General features: G+C 44.2%; 1 protein-coding gene across 1 annotated transcript in view; it reads left to right on the forward strand.

Moving 5' to 3' along the window:
• The window catches only part of MYL10 (myosin light chain 10), a 31,384-nt gene extending 15,621 nt beyond the window's left edge, over positions 1-15,763 (forward strand). Inside the window, exons 5-7 of the mRNA XM_075014069.1 lie at positions 3,904-3,982; positions 12,843-12,891; positions 15,190-15,763. Of these exons, the coding sequence (XP_074870170.1) occupies positions 3,904-3,982; positions 12,843-12,891; positions 15,190-15,288 (227 nt within the window). The 3' untranslated portion in view covers positions 15,289-15,763. The remainder of the gene's footprint in view (positions 1-3,903; positions 3,983-12,842; positions 12,892-15,189) is intronic.
• Positions 15,764-18,122: the final 2,359 nt, after the last annotated feature.

The following is an 18,122-nucleotide window of genomic DNA, read 5'->3' on the forward strand; positions in this document are numbered from 1 at the left end:
GTGCTTGGTCCCTTGATGATCTCCCAAGGTTCTTTCCAGCTCTATGAGATGTGTATCTCCATATATATATCTATTAACCTTTGTCTGAGTCATATCAATGGGAGATTTGCTATTGACTTTATCATGACCAAGATTTGGCCGAAATGTTGCTGTTTAGTGGACAAAGTTTACAAATATAATCTGAATTGGCTTTACGGGAGTTACAACAGAGAGGAACTCAGCCCAGTGCCGTTTAAAATACATGGATCTCTGCCCCACCTACTAGAATCTAACTGGAACCAGTAATTTGGTTAAATTTTTTGCACTGTACATGGCCAGGAGTGGCAGAAGAGAGACCCCAGTGGACAATATACCCCTCCAGTCAGCTTTCCAGTAAATAGTACTGAGCAGAGAAAATTTGGCCTTTAGATCAAGATAATTCTATTCCATTCTGTTCAGGTTCTTGTATCACCTTCACTTCCATAGAATCTGAACACCTTCCGAATCTCATTAGAGCTATTGCAAGTGTTTGGTGGTTCTCTCTTTCCTCTCATTTCCTTTCAAGGGAAATACTTTGTTGTAATTTAAAAATATGTTTTTGAATTGCTTGTTTTGTGTTTACTGTGCTATGCTTCTATATTCCTGAAGTCAAAGAAGTGCTCCTTGCCTTACTAACCTCCCTGATGCACAGGGGAGTGAAAAAGTGGATTTCAGGCTCCTGAACATCAGGAATAGGCTGACAGCCCCACCAGGCTATTTTAACCCAGGGGCTGTCCCAAGCTTGGCCAAAGAGGACACTGTTGTGCTCACAGTAAAGTTTGAGGTGGGCTTAAACTTAATATAGGGTAGCTCAGCAATATCTTTTAAACAGCTCACAGCAGTGTTTCTCAGCCAGATATACCTGTACCTTTGGGGGTACACTGAGATCTTTCAGGGGGTATATGAACTCATCTAAATATTTGCCTAGTTTTACAACAGGCTACATTAAAACACTGGTAAAGTCAGTATAATCTAAACGTTCATTCAGACAATGACTTGTTCCTACTGCTTCATATGTCTGATGCTGAAATGTCAGCACAATATTTCTATTACAGGTCATTTATTTGAAAATAAGATGGTAGAAAGTCAGCAAGTTTACAGTAGTAGTCTTCTGGGATATTTTGGCATGTTTTTGTAAGCAAGTAGTTTTTAAGCGAGGGGTAACTTTGTGGTATGCAAAACAAAACTGCCTCCTGAAAAGGGTACAGTAATCTGGAAGGGTTATTTCAAGACCTCAGATTACTTTAGGACCATGTTTCTCAACCAGTGGTATATGTATCCTTAGGGGTACATGAGGAAGTCTGAGGGTAATACAAGTTGTTTTTTTTTTGAAAAGGGGCACTTTATAAAAAATGTTGAGAAACACTGATGTACAGTAGTATCTATCTGTCCTTCCTTGTACATTTCTCTCTCTCTCTCTCTCTCACACACACACACGCTTTCTCTCTCCGTCCACTGATATATTCATGTTTATCTCCCCTAGTGACATCTTGCTTTTTTATGTGTGGGCAAGCCCTTAGAGTCTTAAAGTCTGTCTGCTCTGCAATCACAGGATATGGTTGCAACTTGTTTTGACATACCTTAGCTAGCTTGAGTATTGGAGTAGTGAAGCCAGACTTGTAAAAAGCTGGAATCCTGGGTAATCACTTGTGGGGCTAGCTGGCAATGAAGCATGAACAGCTATTGCTGACTAAAGCTAGTTCAGGTTTGACACCAGGAGCTGTGCTCACACCTTGCAATTACAAGGTGATCACAGCCTCAGAAGGTAACATTTAGCTTCCTTCGCAGCTGGGCGCTGCTAGATATCTTGATTCACCATTTTGGAGTGCGCTAGGGCAAACTCTTGCTTATTCATAATGTCCATGGTTATACAGCGCTTGGCAAAGCACCCCCTTCCTCTTTTCCTTTGCCTCTCACAATTGCTGAAGTCTGGTGGGATCCCAGCCCTGCCAACTGCATAGCATGAAAACAGAGCCAGCACAGGAAGGTAAACAGGTGAAGTGTACTCCTCTTGTCCACAGGTTTCCTGTTAGCTATTAGCAGGAGAGCTTTTCTTCTTCTTCCCATTTGTCAAAGAGAAAATTGCAGCTGTGCTTGTCATGCCCTTCTGGTTGGGTTTGTCATGCAAAATAAGCAGAGCCAAAAGACTGCACATTCCCAATCAAAACTAATTGGGATGAAGAGCCTTTGTAGTACAATTATAAAGGGAGAATGGACTGGAGGAAGTGGAAATGGCAATTTTGCAACACTTTATTAGCTAAGTACCACTCAGTTTGGTGAAAGGTGCTTTCTAAGTGAAATTTGTTGTGCTGTAATTGATTTGTCATAAAAGGGAAGCTGGGATTTTTGAGACAAGCTTTAGCTTTGTATATTGATATTATGATGCCAGATGAACAGCTAACAAAACTCAGTTTATGTTAATGCCAACCACATGGAGCTGCTTCTACAGGGAGTTGGAATAATGCAATTTGTACAGAAAGCAGAGATGCCTTACATCAAAGAAACCACTTTATTTACTAGCTAATCAATAAGGAATGCTTGCTACATTGCTTCTCTTCAAAGCTAAAGTCCAAGGATATTATAAAGTAGAAAATGTGAAATGCACTAAGGGGAAAAATATCTCCCATGTGGTGGGGACTGCAACCTCCTCCTCGGAGCTAGGATAGGTTTCCCTTCATGGGGCAATCAAAACATTAAATACCAACACTCACTGTATTAAAACATAGCCATTGCATTTTCAATTAGGGTCCAGAATATTATATAAGTATACTCAAGGCCAGTGGTACAAAAGCTTAGAAAGAGCCCCTCTCATGTATGGGGCCTTCACCAAGCTGTTATTAGCCCCCCCCCCCCGCCCCCCCGCCCGGCCTCAGTTCAGAAGAAAGAGAGGGAGTTGATAAAATGAAAAACTAGGTGTCAGAGCTCCTGGGTTATAGTCCTAGGTCTTCGTTACACTGTATGCCCTCATGGCATCACCAAGGTTTGAGCATATTTCTGTAGGGCTCAGTGTAGTTATTTGTAAACTGGATTTCTTAGTTAACAGTTATTTGTATATTATCATACCACCCACACCCAGACTGTGCTCAGAGCAGGACAGACAGTTTGTTACCAGGAGCTTACCTTCCAAGTAGACAAGACAGACCAAGGGAAGGAGAAAGGAAGATTTATTATTTCTGTTTTACAGATGGGAACAGAGGCACAATGAGTTTGAATAACCTGCCCCATGTCAGTCTGTGTCCCACTCAAGTGCCTTAAAAAAACCCACCACCTCTTTACTCCCTCTAATACTTGTTTACTTCCCAGGCCTGTCAGTGACTATTAGATGGTGCTCTGAGATCCTCAGATGAACACACAATACAGAACTAAGGACAATTCACAATTGTACATGGATCATCCTGTTTCCATTGCATTTCATTGACACTTCGTTTTGGTGACTAGCTTCATTTCCTTTGGCGAGGGAAATAACCTCTCCTCTATATAGTGAGGAACAAGTAACATCAAAAAGTGTTTTTAAAAGGAACATACAATACAAGATTAAAGGAAGCCAGCCGGGGAAATAGTTTGTTATATTTTCATTTCTGAAAGCTGTTAATCCTCTGGGTACTGATATTGGAGACCAGTTCCTGGAAGTTCTCTCCTGCAGACACAGAATAGATACGAGTTATTATTTTTAAGCTTCTGAACACTGAACTATTCACCTTTATTGTTTATCTGACATGACGTATGCTGAAGACTTAAGAAATCTTTGTCTTCAAGCCCACAACTGCAGGGTTCTCCATTTTGCTCCATTTTCAGATTAATGCAATTATTTAGCACATTATCTAGCCATACAAATATACTCACCCACTCACAAAAATATCTACATTGTATTTCATTTTCTTTCAGGCACGGACCCAGAAGAGACCATTCTGAATGCTTTTAAGATTTTTGACCCAGAAGGAAAAGGCCACATAAAGGCAGACTAGTAAGTTTATTCATAATCCCTTTTTAAAAGTGCACTGCTTAAAGGGCAGTCTAGAGGCTGTACATTCTACATCATTCCAACAGGCAGAAAAGCATGTAGCTTGTAAGCTGGAGTCAAAAGATTAGATTGTTGTATGAATGTTCTTGTATTCCTCCTACCCTCTCCCAAAGATGTTATTGTCTTTAGACATTTCAAGAGGCAGCAGAAATGTAATCACATGCATGCCATTAGATAGCCTCTTTTCAAGGTTTGGATATAAATTAACACACGACCCACCCTTTATAGACCAGCTCCATATGTTGAATGAAAGGAGAGGCTGGTGCATAACTCTCAAAGAGGGGCTTTACTCAAAGGGGAAAGCTTTTGAAAAAGAGAGCAATCAGCTTAATTCATGCAGGGAGAGAGCTTCAGTGAAAGGGTCTTCCCTTGCTAGATGTTTACCATTGAAGCTCTCTGCACTAGCTTTCTAGATCACCAGTGGACATCGTGGAAGCCCCATCCCCCAATCAATTAGTATTTAGTAGTTTCAATGCACAGCTTCCCAACTTTGCTGATATAAAGACATGGGGCCCAATTTTTATCTGCATATAGTAGGCCTCTACACCAATCTGGCAGTTAAAGGAACTTGAAAGTGGAGGCCTTAATATAATGAGAATTACACCCAGGAGAGAAATTTGAGGAGGTCAGATAGCAAATGGAACTCTGACCTTTGAGTTCATGGGACTACTCACATGCTTAAAGTTAGACAAGCTTAAAATACCTTGTGAATAAGATATTTGAATTATGCTACATCAGCCAGTTTTGGTGCCTTTGACAATGTCCATTGGGTTAGGAAGTGATAACACTTCAAGGGGATCTATCAACACTGTAGTAACATGAGGGAACCTCAAGCAGTCTTATGCTTTCAGATCACCTGATGTGTATGTTCAGCTACTTAGTTTATTGTTAACTGTCCCATTGTAGCTGTTTTGGGCTCCTGGAAGAGGACACTCTGCCCCCTCTGCCATGGGTACCACAACTTCCCCCACATTTATAGTTCATTTATTCCAACTTGCCTCAGGTGGGTGAGAGGTGACAGTCAAAAGCCCAGCCTTGCTTTTGGCAAGTGCTGGGGAAACTAGCTCAGGTCTCAGCCTAGCCCTAGGTCAGGGCAGCACACACATGCTTCCACTATGCCTAGGCCAGGGTGGCAATCAGCCAGAAAGAGACCAAGCCCTGGTGCAAGATAGGGCAGGCCCAGGTGCAGGGTAGGACAACAAAACAGATGGTCTTTGAAAGTCCAGGCCCTAGCAATAGGGTGGGGTAGCAAACAAACAGTTAACCAGGGAGCCCAGGTCCTGATGCAGGGTGGAGCTGTAAACCGTTCAGGAGAGCCCAGGCTCTGGTGCAAGGCAGGGCAGGACCAGGCCCTAGTGCAGGGTAAGGCAACAAAAGTCTTTGAAAGCCCAGGCCCTAGCTCAGGTAAGACAGCAAACAGACAAAAAGAGCCCAAGCCCTGGTGCAGGGTGGGGCAGCACAACAAATCAGTTTATAAAGCCCAGGTCCTAGCTCAGGACAGGGCAGCAAACACCCAGGTTGTCTCCTTGCTCAGGAGAGTCTCAGCCCTAGCTGAGGGCAGGGCAACCAACCCAGTTTCCCAAAGGGCACAGACACTTTGCCTGTTCTGGCCAGAGGGGGAGGAGGCTGCCACCCAGTAGGTGTGTGGCAGGGCGGACATGGGCCCACCCACTCCACTGCCTCCCAGCCCAGGGCCCTAGTCGCAACAGCACAGTTGGCTGCGAGGGTCAGTGGGGAATCCACACTGCAGCATGCTGGCCCAAGGCCCTTTATGGCCCTCTTACCCCTTGGGCACATACCCAGTGTCCAGTTGTTCTCTCAGGGCTCATGGGGTTCCAGGTCCAGGTGGGGGCCAGGTGGCCCAATCCAAGCCTGCACAGCTTATCAGTTCCACTGCCTCAGGATGCAGGCTAAAGCCAGTACTCAGGTTGGTCCTCAAGGTCCAGCTGGTTTTCTGCAGCAGGCAGGTTCTGCTGGGGTCCAGAGGGTGTCAAGTATGGCAGGGGTCCAAAGGCCCAATCGAGTCTCAGCTGGTCTTCAGCCTCCCAGGCTGGGAGCACAGAGCCATCCTCTGGCTCCTCCGGAGGTTCAACCCAAAGGCTATGTCTGCTCTAGCCCAAATACTCAAAAATGGCCATTTTGAAGATTACTAACGAGGTGCTGAAGTACATATTCAGTACCTCATTAGCATGCTGGCAGCTGTGGCACTTTGAAATTGCCACAGCTCGCTGCCACACAACTTGTACAGATGGGGCTCCGTTTCAAAAGGACCCCAGGAACTTCAAAGTCTTCTTATTCCTACCAGCAACCCTCAGGCTGGGCTTTTAGAGCACTGGCCCCACCTTCTGACTTTTGGTCAGGTGACTGGGAGGGGCCAGGCTCAGCACAGAATGGCTCCCAGCAGGGTTCCTCCCCACTGCAAGTCCAGTTCCCAGTTATGGGGAATGGGCCCTTGGTGCTCCCCTATGTGTGACAGGGGTTCAGCACTTGCATGTGCCTCAGGTTTCACCCCCTCCTTCTTTCAGGTGGTCTCAGCCTGATCCCAGTTCACAGGCACATCCCAATCCTGTCTCATGGGGCAGCATCTCTGTATATGGCCTTGGGATGGTACTGAGAACACCTCCCATGCTTCCCCTTGCCCCCTTTGGTTTAGCCCTTCCCTCAGGGCTATCTGGAGCCTTGCAGGGCACTCCCTCCTCAGGTGCCCATGCTTCCCACAGGTCCAACATGTTCAGGGCCCTCCTGTTACCTTCACAGGGGGTACTCACCCATGGTCCTCAGTTTCTGGGTGGGGCCTCCATGTGCCCTCCCAGAAGGGGCATTCCCTCTTCAAGTGTCCCCTGTGCCCACAAGCAGAACAGTGTACTGGCTTCTCACCCTTGGTGCCCAGCTTCACCCCAGCCTCAAACCAGGCTTGGACCCTCCCCCAACCCCGCAGCAGCAGACAGAGCAGTCTCTTCTGCTGTTCAGCAAGCTGGGCTACCCAAGCCCTCCAATAATAGTCCATTTTGCTGACCAGTGGCCAGAATCCATACAAAGCCCTCTCTGCAGCACCTTGACTTTTTTCCTCTACTCTAGTGCCAAGGCAGGTCAAATGCTGGAGAAGCTGCAGCTGTCTGTTCTGGCTCTCCACCAGGAACTTAAAGTTTTTTCCCCCCACTGTATTTTGGGTCCAAGGAAGGGGAGGAAAATAATATTCCCCCAACCACTGAAGCACACCCTCAGCCCCTTAGATCAGGGCTTGGATCGTTGTGCATACATTCTCTACTATGTGTGCCTGATATGGGCTCCCAGAAAGGTTCCTCCCCTTCTGGGTCAGTGGATGACCACTCTGCCCCACTACCATGGGCAACACCACATCCCCCAAGTTACTAGTTAGTTGATTCCCACCTTGCCTCAAGTGGGTGAAAGGCAACAATCAAAAGCGCAGCTTGGGTCACATGTGCACTTGGAAAACCAGCTCAAGTCTTGGCCTAGCCCTAGGTCAGGGCTGGGCACCCATACTCCTACTACAGCCAGGCCAGGGCAGCAAAACAGCAGTCTCAGGAAAGCCTGGCTGTAGCTCAGGGCAGGGCAGCAAACACACAGATCAGCTGGGGAAATTAGCTCACATCTTACTGATGGCCCAGGCCCTAGCTCAGGCAGGGCAACAGACATCTCACAAGGAAGCCCAGGTCCTGATGCAGGGCAGGGCAATAAACACAGTTCAGAAGAGCCCAGGCACAGGGCAGGGCAGGGCAACAAACCAGCAGTCTTATAAAACCCAGGCCCAAGCTCAGGGCAGGATGGGCAAATACCCAGGTTGTCTCCTTGCTTGGGAGAATGTCCACTCTAGCTCAGGAGAGGGCAGGGGAACCAACTCAGTTCAGTTCACAAAGGGCACAGACACTTTGCCTGTGCTGGCCAGACAAGGAGGAAACTGCCACCTGGCAGGTGGGTGGCAAGGGGGACATGGGCCCACTCACTGCATCCTGGCCCAGGGCCCTAGTCACAGCAGCACAGTCAGCTGCAAGGGTCAGCAGGGAAGCCGCACCACAGCATAGCAACACAAGACCTGCTAATGCATCTCTTACCCCCCTGGGCCACTCCTTATCTGCCCCTCAGCACATACCTAGTGTCCAGGTATCCTCTCAGGGCTCCAGGTCTAGCTAGCCTAATCCAGGCCTGTGTAGCCTGTCAATTCCACTGCCTCAGGGGGCAGGCTGAGGCTAGAGCTCAGGCTGGTTTTCTACAGCAGGTAGGTTCTGCTGGGGTCCAGCAGGGGACCAGGCAGCCTAATCCAGGCCTCAGACCCAGCCCAGACTAAATCTTCAGGCTGGGCTTTTAGAGCCCTGGCCCCGCCTTCTGACTTCTGGTCAGGTGACTGGGAGGGGCCAGGCTCAATACAAAATGGCTCCCAGAAGGGCTTTTTCCTTCTAGGTAGTGGGGTGGTCACTCTGCCCCACTACACCTATGCTGCTGAGTCTCCAATCAGTATCAGGGTCTCATTGTGTTAGGTACTATGTAAATAGGTTAGGGCTAGACTAGGGAGTTTTGCTAGAAAAGCTAGTGGAGCTGTGTGGATGCTCTAGGGGCCCTTTTCTCAACAGACAGGGTATCCAGAACAATGGGTAACCCTGTATGCTGTGCTTTTGGGTACCTGTTTTGTCAAGGGAGTAGCCAGGCAGTCCTGCTGCTTTATCAATAGAGCAGAGTACTCTTCTGCTTGGCTTCTGTGCGTGGCCTCACTCTGGTGACAACATTTTTCTCAACCTGCTGACCTACCACACGCTACTGTCCTTGTGCACTCTACTGATGCACGTTGACAATTTGCTAATGTGCTTTGATTTAGTTTGGTTTCAAAGAGGAATAGCTCAAATGGCATTAATGAACTGTTAGTGTCCAGTGAGGTGGGGGTGGGGTCCTTGCTGACAGTTAGGCATTGGTAGGCAGGCTCCTTCAGCTTCCTGAGGGCAAAGTGTTCATGCAGACAAGCCCTAAGAAACAACCATTTCCTTAAAGAGTCTACAACCCAGTTTAATCAGGTGGGTGTGTAGCTAGCAGTGGGAAGGAACTGTAGGTGAGAGCTCTCCTGTTTATTTTTGGGTTAATATTTCATCAGCAGTTTGGGAAGAACTCATTGCAGGCCAGCAGGAATGGGACATTTGAAGAGACTCAGCACACCAGAGTAAAGTTATCTTACTGCCCAAAACACAGTTTCACATGCTAGTGAAATCACGGCCATGAAATAGGATCTTCTGATGAACTATGAAATACTGTTTTCCCCACTCCCATCTTTAGTAAGATGTTGGACACAGAATATGTTACTGCCTTTCCTGTGCTGATCCTTCAGTCTTTGCACCCACCAAGATCCAAATGAAGCCTCTTAAAGTCTGGGGTGAATTAAGAATTAGGAATGACTCCAAAATTGAAGAAGAGAGCATGATACTCTTTTTTCCTTGACGGAAAAGGTCACCCTCCCCACTTCCTCTGCACAGCTAGCTTTAGACAATGGCTTTAGTTCATCACCACAACAGAGCATAATGTTTACTTATTAGACCCGAGGGTAATGTTGATCATGACAGAACAAACCATTAAATCAATTCCATAAATGTCTTTGAGGTTTTACTTCTATTCATATGCTTCCAAATTTTAGACATTTGAAGGTTTTGCAATCATTTTTACAGTGACTCCCCCAACCCTTTCAATCTGAAAGCTAATATATTAATAAATAATTCTTCTCATTAAAACCATTAGAATGGCTCCTCCAAACCCAGTCACAGTGATCTTTTAATCAGAACTTTTTTCTAGATTCATATATTTAACATCCTTCTGTAGATTGTTATGTCTCTTCCCTCTGCATGTTTTTACCTCTTGTCTGGAAATTACTCACTCAGTCCTTCCAATGGCAACTGTGATGAACTCTTCTAAACTTTCCAAAAGCTCCAGGACTTTGTAAGCAGCTTCCAATTTCCATGATAAACTTTGTTTCTCCACGTCATTGAGCCACACGCAAACTCCCTCCTATCTAGTGACCTCAAAGAGAGAAAATATATTGGGCCAGATCCATAGCTGGTGTAACTGGCGTAGCTTTTGGAAAGGTTAGATGACTCAGTCCCGGTTCCCATTGATTGAACTGAATCTGGCCAATGTCAGCCACTGCTAATAACGAAGTCAATGAAACTCTGATTTGCCCGAACTGAGGATCTGGCTCTTTAAGTTTCAATATTTCCTGGACTCTTGCAGATTCAAGTGGATAGATTGAATGGTAGATGTTTTCCCATGATGTAGACCAGCGCTAACGTTAATCTGCATAGCTCTGTCCAAGACTTGATTGTGTGTTGGGCTCTTGGTATTGAAAAGCAGCTTGCCCTATGAATTTCAAAGATAATTTTCTAAAATTACTGGGAAATTAAAGGAGCAACCAAGATATTTAAATATTAGAACCATTCAGTATTAGCTAGAGGAGCTATAACCTCATGTCCCACATCAAGGCAACGGACATACTTCTTTCTGTAAAATCACCACAAGGCTTTTTTTTTTTTTTTTTTTTGAGAGAGAGAAAATATGAAAAAAGGACATAGCTTCTAGTTTTGGAAATTGTGAGTGTTCATTTCCCTATAAAATAAACAATGGAAAATGTTCATAGGTCCTTAACTCAGTCCTTCCTACTTGTGAGAGTGCCAACAGTTGCTGGGCTATGCATCAGAAGATTATAATTAGACATTTGATTTTTTTTTTTTTAAAATTCCAAAAACACTGTAAGCATGTGAACGGAGGACACATAACGCCCAGCTCTTTTCCTAATTCAAGCCTGTATGTTTATTTGTGATCCCTAACACGATGAGTATTTTAAGTGCTTCTTCCCATTCACCAAGCTGTATCCAACACCCTATTTACCTTTTTCTACTGTTGTTTTTTTATTGGGAGCAAATATATACTTATCAATGTACTTACATGAGAACTATCTTGTTAGCTTTTAATTACATGTAGTGGCGGATCACGTGTTAAGTACATGGCAAAAACAATGGTCATACAAAAATGGTCTGGTCAAAAAGACAAAAATTATTAATGACAGGGAAAGTCTTTGTGTGACTGTACTAAATAAGGAGCATGGGAAAAGAATACAGGAAATACACTAACATAACTAGATTTGTGTCAAAGTGTGGAAAATATTTTCAAGAAATTTTGTATGAATATTTTCACTCTTTTTTGTTCCTTGCACTCCATTAGTAATTCCGAAGTTTCGTTGCTCACAGTGTTTCTGTAAAATGGAATAGTATGACATTCAGAAGTATATATTTTTATCCACATTAATTTCCATCGTAAAGCAATTCTGACTTTGTACTTATGTATTGGTACTTTTCGTTTCAAAAAGGTTCTATTGCAGAAGAAACATCCAGGACATTTCACAGAGACATTAATACGCTTTTCAAAATCAGTCCATTTTCAAAGGTTTAAAATTGAACTGGAAATCTTTGGATTTCAACTCTTGTTTCAAATTCTTAACACAGATCTAATTGTAATCCACTGTCTCTAATCCATTTAATCTAGATCTGTTTCCTCTAGGATTTTCTGAGTACACAAGTCTCCTTTGGTAACAACACCACCACCACCAAAACAAACATCTTTAATTTGTGCTCTAATAATTGAATGAAGGATGGGGAAAGGTTGAAAGTAACAATTATCTGGGCCTATCTACAAACAATCATTGCACTATTTTAACTATATCAGTATAGTGGATATAGTACCACTGCTCCCAGGATGAACACAGGATACTGGAATTGCTATTCCTGTATTGGGAGGGAAATAAGTGATACCCATGTAAGGTATGAGCATAAAGGGTGGCAAAACCAATGAGAAGCCTTGTGGCGCCTTATAGACAAACAGATTTTCTGGAGCATAAGTGTGCATCTGACGAAGTGGGTCTTTGCCCACGAAAGCTTATGCTCCAAAAAATCTGTTAGTCTATAAGGTGCCACAGGACTTCTCATTTTTGTGGATACAGACTCACACAGCTATCCCTTTGATACAAGGGTTGCAATGGTTTACCTATTGGGATTAATTCAGGTTTAAATGAATGAAATTTAATGGCCTGTGATACACAGTTCAAACATCACTTCAGTCTATAAAACTCTATGAATTTTGGTTACAGAAAGTCACACTCCTATTTTACAGTTATACTAATGCAGAAACAGTACATAATCCAGATCAGATTTTGTCCCAGAGTATTAGTTCTTTGATGTCACTGCATAGAAGGGAGTGTGTGTGTAGTATATGGTCTGTGTTAAAGTTCAATAGTTCCAGATCAAGAGACTTTGTCTTGAAATACAGCAGGAATTGTGAAGTGAAGGATACTCCTATGGTGATTCGGAATGGCTGCTGGAGTTCTTTTACGTCTTGTTTCTCATGTCCTCTTTCTCATTTCATGCTCTGTTTCTTTCATCCTTAAATGTCACAAAAATGCTCTTTCTTACCTTGCCTAGGTGACGCAAACTTATAAACAGCTAGCACAAAATCTACCATTTAAGAAGAGGAGTGTTGAAAATGGCTCTATTGCTATATATACAAATGTATTATAAAAGTTTCATAAAATGTTACAAAGCAAAATAACACGGCAGAGCTGTGTAATGACAATTATGGTGTGTGTGTGTGGGGGGGGATCTTGGAATCAAGATAGCTGAGTAAATCTTGTACAATATCTTTGAAGGATTAGCAGCTCTAATTTATGCAGTCACACACCTTTTCAGAAGGGAGTTTGCAGTCTGAGATGTGATGTGCAGTTATCTTCCTTTAACCAGGCAATTTTATTTTATTTGAGCAGCATCAAAGAAATGCTTATGACACAGGCAGACCGGTTCACTCAAGAAGAGGTAAGGACCTTTCATCTTCTTTGAAATATGAATGCGTCTCTAGCTGCTTTTCAGCAATGGGCATTTGCTCCTCTTTACTTTGTGAATGTAGTTCACAAGAAGACTGACAGAGAGATCCATGCTAGCTCTGGCAATTAGGAACAATACAAAAACCCTCCTCTGAATTATTTCATGGTTAAATTAGCCTTATGTACTAAAAGCATTCCCTGGTTTTCCATGGAGGCTTAGCACTGGCCTATAGCCAGCTACTCTGTTCTGCAGTGATCTAGGCAATGAAGTTTTGTTGGGTATGGACTAGAACAATAAAAACAGCCATAGTGGGTCACACCAAAGGTCTGTCTAGCCCAGTATCCTTTCTGCCAACAGTGGCCAATACCAGGTGTCCCAGAGGGAGTAAACAGAGCAGGTTATCATTGATTGATCCTTTTCCTGTCATCCACTTCCAGCCTTTGACAAACAGAGGCTAGGGACACCATTCCTATCTGTCCTGGCTAATATCCATTCATGGAACTGACCGCCATGAATTTATCTAGTAATCTATTATTTGTCAAATCTGGGCTCCATTTCTGTGGGAATTGTATTGTTTGGAAACTTGTTGGAATGCTGAACTAATCTATCAAAATTCTGCTTGTCTGGGATCTGCTGAGCGATAAGCAGAGCCCAAAGAGAAAGTTCAAAGTGGATCCTGTTAGTTAAGGGGTGAGACTGAAGTACTGAGTGGAATTCTGTTGGGTGATGGATAGTTTGAATGCTGATGAGAGTCCTTTTAATCAGGGGGCTGTATTAGGTTCCAGTGGGAGCGCAGTTAACCAAGTCAGCTGTGTTGATTCCCATTCCAATAACCATTGACATTCATGGAGAATTTTCCACTGTGGACTGAGTTGCAGTGGAGCTGAATTGGGTTGGAAGTCATGAAGAGATTGTGTCACCTCCCAGGGTATCTTGGGTTGCAAGCACTTTTCTAATACTTGTCTAAGACATGAGGAAGCCTTGTGTATGCTTGCCAGGGGTCAGTTCCATGACTGTCACAGCCAAAGGCAACACAAATGCTCCCTTCTCAACCTGCGTGGATGCCACTGTCTGTCATGCAAGCTAGCAGTACACGCACTTCAACACCTGATTCTGAAGCACCTGACCCGTTTCACTAAACGATCAGAGAACTCTAAGTTTGGCTCCTCCCAAAGGAATAGCACACCCCAGCTCACCTTAGAACACCACTTAACACAAAGTACTTAGATTTGTTTAAAGAGAAGCAAATCTAAGTTTATTTTGCTTAGAACAGAGAGCTTCATAACAAGCAAACAGAAATATTGGAAACAAAAGGTGACCCAGAAAATGAAATCTTGCACACCTTCTACAGCCAAAACTCAACTAACAGAATGAGCTCTTGTCTAATAAGGTCCTGCTTTCCCCTAAGTCCTCTCCCCAGTGTTTTCCACCAGGACAGCTGAGGCTCTTTTCTCATGAGCCCAAATCTGCTGGTAACTTGCCTCTCCTTCTTGAAGATAACCAGGGGACTCATCTGCACCCTACGTATAGTTCCAAAAGTTGATTGGTTTTTCTCCTAAAAAGAATGACTGATGCTGCTTTTTTTTTTTCCTTCCCTACAGCACACTGCCCTCAGTCATTTTGCTTGGGCTGTAAATGGGCATTTGTTGTGAACTATACAATGCTCAATTTGCACATGACCAGCCAGAGAGAGAGAAGTATCTCTTGCACCCTGCCAGACAGTGGTCTGTATATCACCTTTTGGTGTTCTGCTCTAACTGGACTAGACCTAGAGAACAAATTTTTTGAGATATACACATAATGCCCTTCATGTTTTCCATATGTATATCTCAGAAGGAATATGATGACCAGTGTGACACACATCAGAGAGGTAGCCGTGTTAGTCTGTATCTTCGAGAACAACAAGAAGTCCTTATAGACTAACAGATATTTTGGAGCATCAGCTTTCACGGGAAAAGACCCACTTCATCAGATGCATGAGTGGGGAGGCGCTCCAGAGAGGTATTTAAAGAGTGGGGTCCCAGTAAGAGGGAGGGCCAGAGCTGATGAGGTCTATTCAGCAAGGTGGAAATGGCCCATTATCAGTGGTAGGCTTTCAGCAGAGTCTTTACATGGCATATTTTGGCCAACTTGTATGTTAATCTCATATCCAGAGGATCCCTGTAACCCTTATACACCTTTGTACCCTGTGCCAGTTGGCACAAAGAGTTCCCTCCATCATACATATCAGTACAAGTTCCTGTCCTACAGTCCTTTATTTGCAATGCTTATTTTCTGTTTGTTCTGCAGGTCAGCCAGATGTTTACTGCTTTCCCTCCAGATGTCTCCGGTAATCTTGACTATAAGAATCTTTGTTATGTCATCACCCATGGTGAGGAGAAGGACTAAGAGGAGAACTTCTCCTCTGAAGAGACCTTATACTGAGTTATTTCCAAGTGCTTTTGTATGGAGGACAGAGAGCTAAGCTGTCAGCATGCTGAAGCCATATGGTCATAAGAGCAGAACCCAATAAAACAATTGAAATTAGATTAAAGTTATTTAATACTCCTGTTTTTATAAAAGCTGAAAATACCAATGTTGTTAGTTTTTTCCCCATCCCCTTACTTCCATCAGTGGCTTGAAGTGGAATTTTCTTGATGAACTGATGTTTTTACGATTTATTGACAATTCTAATGTTCACCAGATGGCCCACTGGGCAGTGCAGTGTTGTTTAACCTTTTGTCTTTTATACATAAACTCCATAAACTAATTGAGAAATGCACTAGCTTATTGCATTGGGAAGAACATTTTGTAAATAGAATTCTGTTCCATTTCACAGCCCCTTGCAATGAAAGTGTAAATAAAAAAATAAGTTTTTGTCTTCTGTCTTAGTGATGTGGTCAGTTTCATAAATCACTTGACTTGTTTGCCTTTGTGCAATAGAAGAGAAATTATAGGATTATCCCAGTTTATTAATAACGGAATTACAGCACTTTTAAGCAGACATTGTTGGAAACAACTGAGGGGTGAATTTTCACCCCTACAAACCCCTTTATTGTAGGAGAAAGAAATTGTCCCTGGCTCAGTCATGAAAGCAAATAGAGTAGATAAATTATTCACCAGTTTCTATTTCATCACAATCTTTGTAAAAGGATAGTGCAGGGGGTAGAACCTCAGAGCAGTTAATGAGATTGCTTTAGAATAACTGAGAACAAAATTTGGCTCTTTAAGGTACAGATCCAAATCCTTCACCTGGAAATTTGTGGGAAGTGCTTTTACCACCAGATTATCGGCCAGATGCTCTGTCAGAGCTATTTTCTGTCCACTCTTATAACATGGTGCATGCTGCCCCTCTTTTCTGTCTATCTGTTGTCAAACCAGGGGCTCTTAGGTGTGTGGGTGCGGAAATGGTGGCTCAGCTATGAATAGGACCATACATGACATTTGAACTGATTGTGGTGCCCATGTTGTCACATCCTAATAATAATAATAAACAACTAATAATTAATATGGCTGTTTTGAAATTTAATCCAGGCAACTGGAGGCAGCTTTTCTCTAGGTATCCTCTTTTTGCTGTTGCAGAAGAGCCTTTTGGCAGCTCTGTGAATCAGGGGTCAGCTTTTTGTTCTGTGTGCAGCACCTAGCACAAGAGGATCCAGGCCTGTGACTCACAGATAATGTAAATAAACACAAATTGATAATTTTCTAGCTCTACTTTTGGATTTTTCAATTTCCAGGCCTGTGCCATTCTGTTCTGGTGCCACAACCCACTTCCCATTCTCCCAAGTTAGGAACAGTTCAAGAGAGGAGATGCTTTCTGCGTCTTTATGCTGCTGAAGCTAATTCCTGATGTTCTCCCTCTTCCCCGCCCCCAATGCCAGCTAAATAAGCAGAAGCTATGGACTATCATTGACCAGTGTGGTGAGCTGTGCACATCTTGCACATAGCCACATGCCCCTTGGACAAAGCAACATCTCATCAGCTGGTCTGTTGCTGGAACGAGAAGTCTTTTTGTTCAGTAGCCCGGGGATTAGCTTCTGCTCTTCTAGGGGCCTGTGCTGAGGTGGAGCTGCTCTTGCTTATGTTGTTTCCCATGCTGCCATTTCCCTGGGTACGTCCCATATCTCTGCTTTGCTGGGGTTGGAGGGGCATTTGCTCTTGGGTTGGTCTCTGCCTCTTGGGAATCCTGCCTTGCTGGCATGAAGGGCAAAAATTGTCTGTTTGGCTTCTCCTGCCTGGCCTCCCAAAGGGCATGTGACCAAGTGAGATAAAGGGCAACCAGCGGGCAGCCCACACTGGGGTTTGGACACTAAGTCCAAATAATGCCAGGCCCCTACACTAGTGACCCAAACGGGTTTTCTGGTCCATGATAGTAGATGCCAGAGCTAGATGTTGTCCATGATATCTGTAGGATAGCCTGTCACTCCCAGCCCTTGCCCCCACAGAAAAGGATGAAGAAGAGGTTCCAAGGCAGCCTGGACCATCACCAGCCACCTCAGCCAATGCTGTGAAAGGCAGGTTCAAATCCTGATCCCGGGAAGCAAAGCATGGATTTACCTTCTGAAGTAAATTTATTAGCCTCCAGAGGTGTTCTGCATATAACCCATAATGCTTCCTCAGTGCTCTGCTCTAGCTGCTGCTTTCCAGTAACAGAGAGAGCCTGAATTTCAAGCCAGAGCAACAAGCCTACAGCTGTGGGCTCATGTTAGTGTGACAGCCTGAGAAATGGCTTCTTTCTTTCTTTCTATGCTGTTGACAGTGTGAGTGCACCTGCCCATTTAGCTAGTCCCTGCAGGGAGTTTGCGGCTTTGTCTGTACACTTGCTATTTTTTTCTGCGCTGCCTGGCACCAGCTCCTGCCCCACTGTACCATGTGTCAACAAGGTTTTGCTGGGGGTTGTGCTTGCATAATATGCCAAGAAACTTCTTCTCAACAACAGATTACATTTGTGTGCAAACCCCCTTGCACCCCCACAGGCACCACCCAGTCTGGGTCTTTCCCACGCTCAGCCATATCATGTGGGTAGCCCCCCAACCCAATAAATGGATGTACCTGCTATTCAGTGCTGACAGTGCTGCCAGTCACACAGGAAAGAAACTCTGGGCTTTGCGGTTGCCTGGGGAAGTCTCCCCCGGCAGTTAAGATCCGGGGGGGCTTTGCTGTGAGACATTACAAAATATCCCTCTTCAGAGCCGGAATTCTGCCCTGTGTGAAAGCTTTGGGTTGGGCTGTCACTCACAATA

This window comes from Carettochelys insculpta, chromosome 19 (assembly GCF_033958435.1).
Source record: "Carettochelys insculpta isolate YL-2023 chromosome 19, ASM3395843v1, whole genome shotgun sequence".
Taxonomy (NCBI): domain Eukaryota; kingdom Metazoa; phylum Chordata; order Testudines; family Carettochelyidae; genus Carettochelys; species Carettochelys insculpta.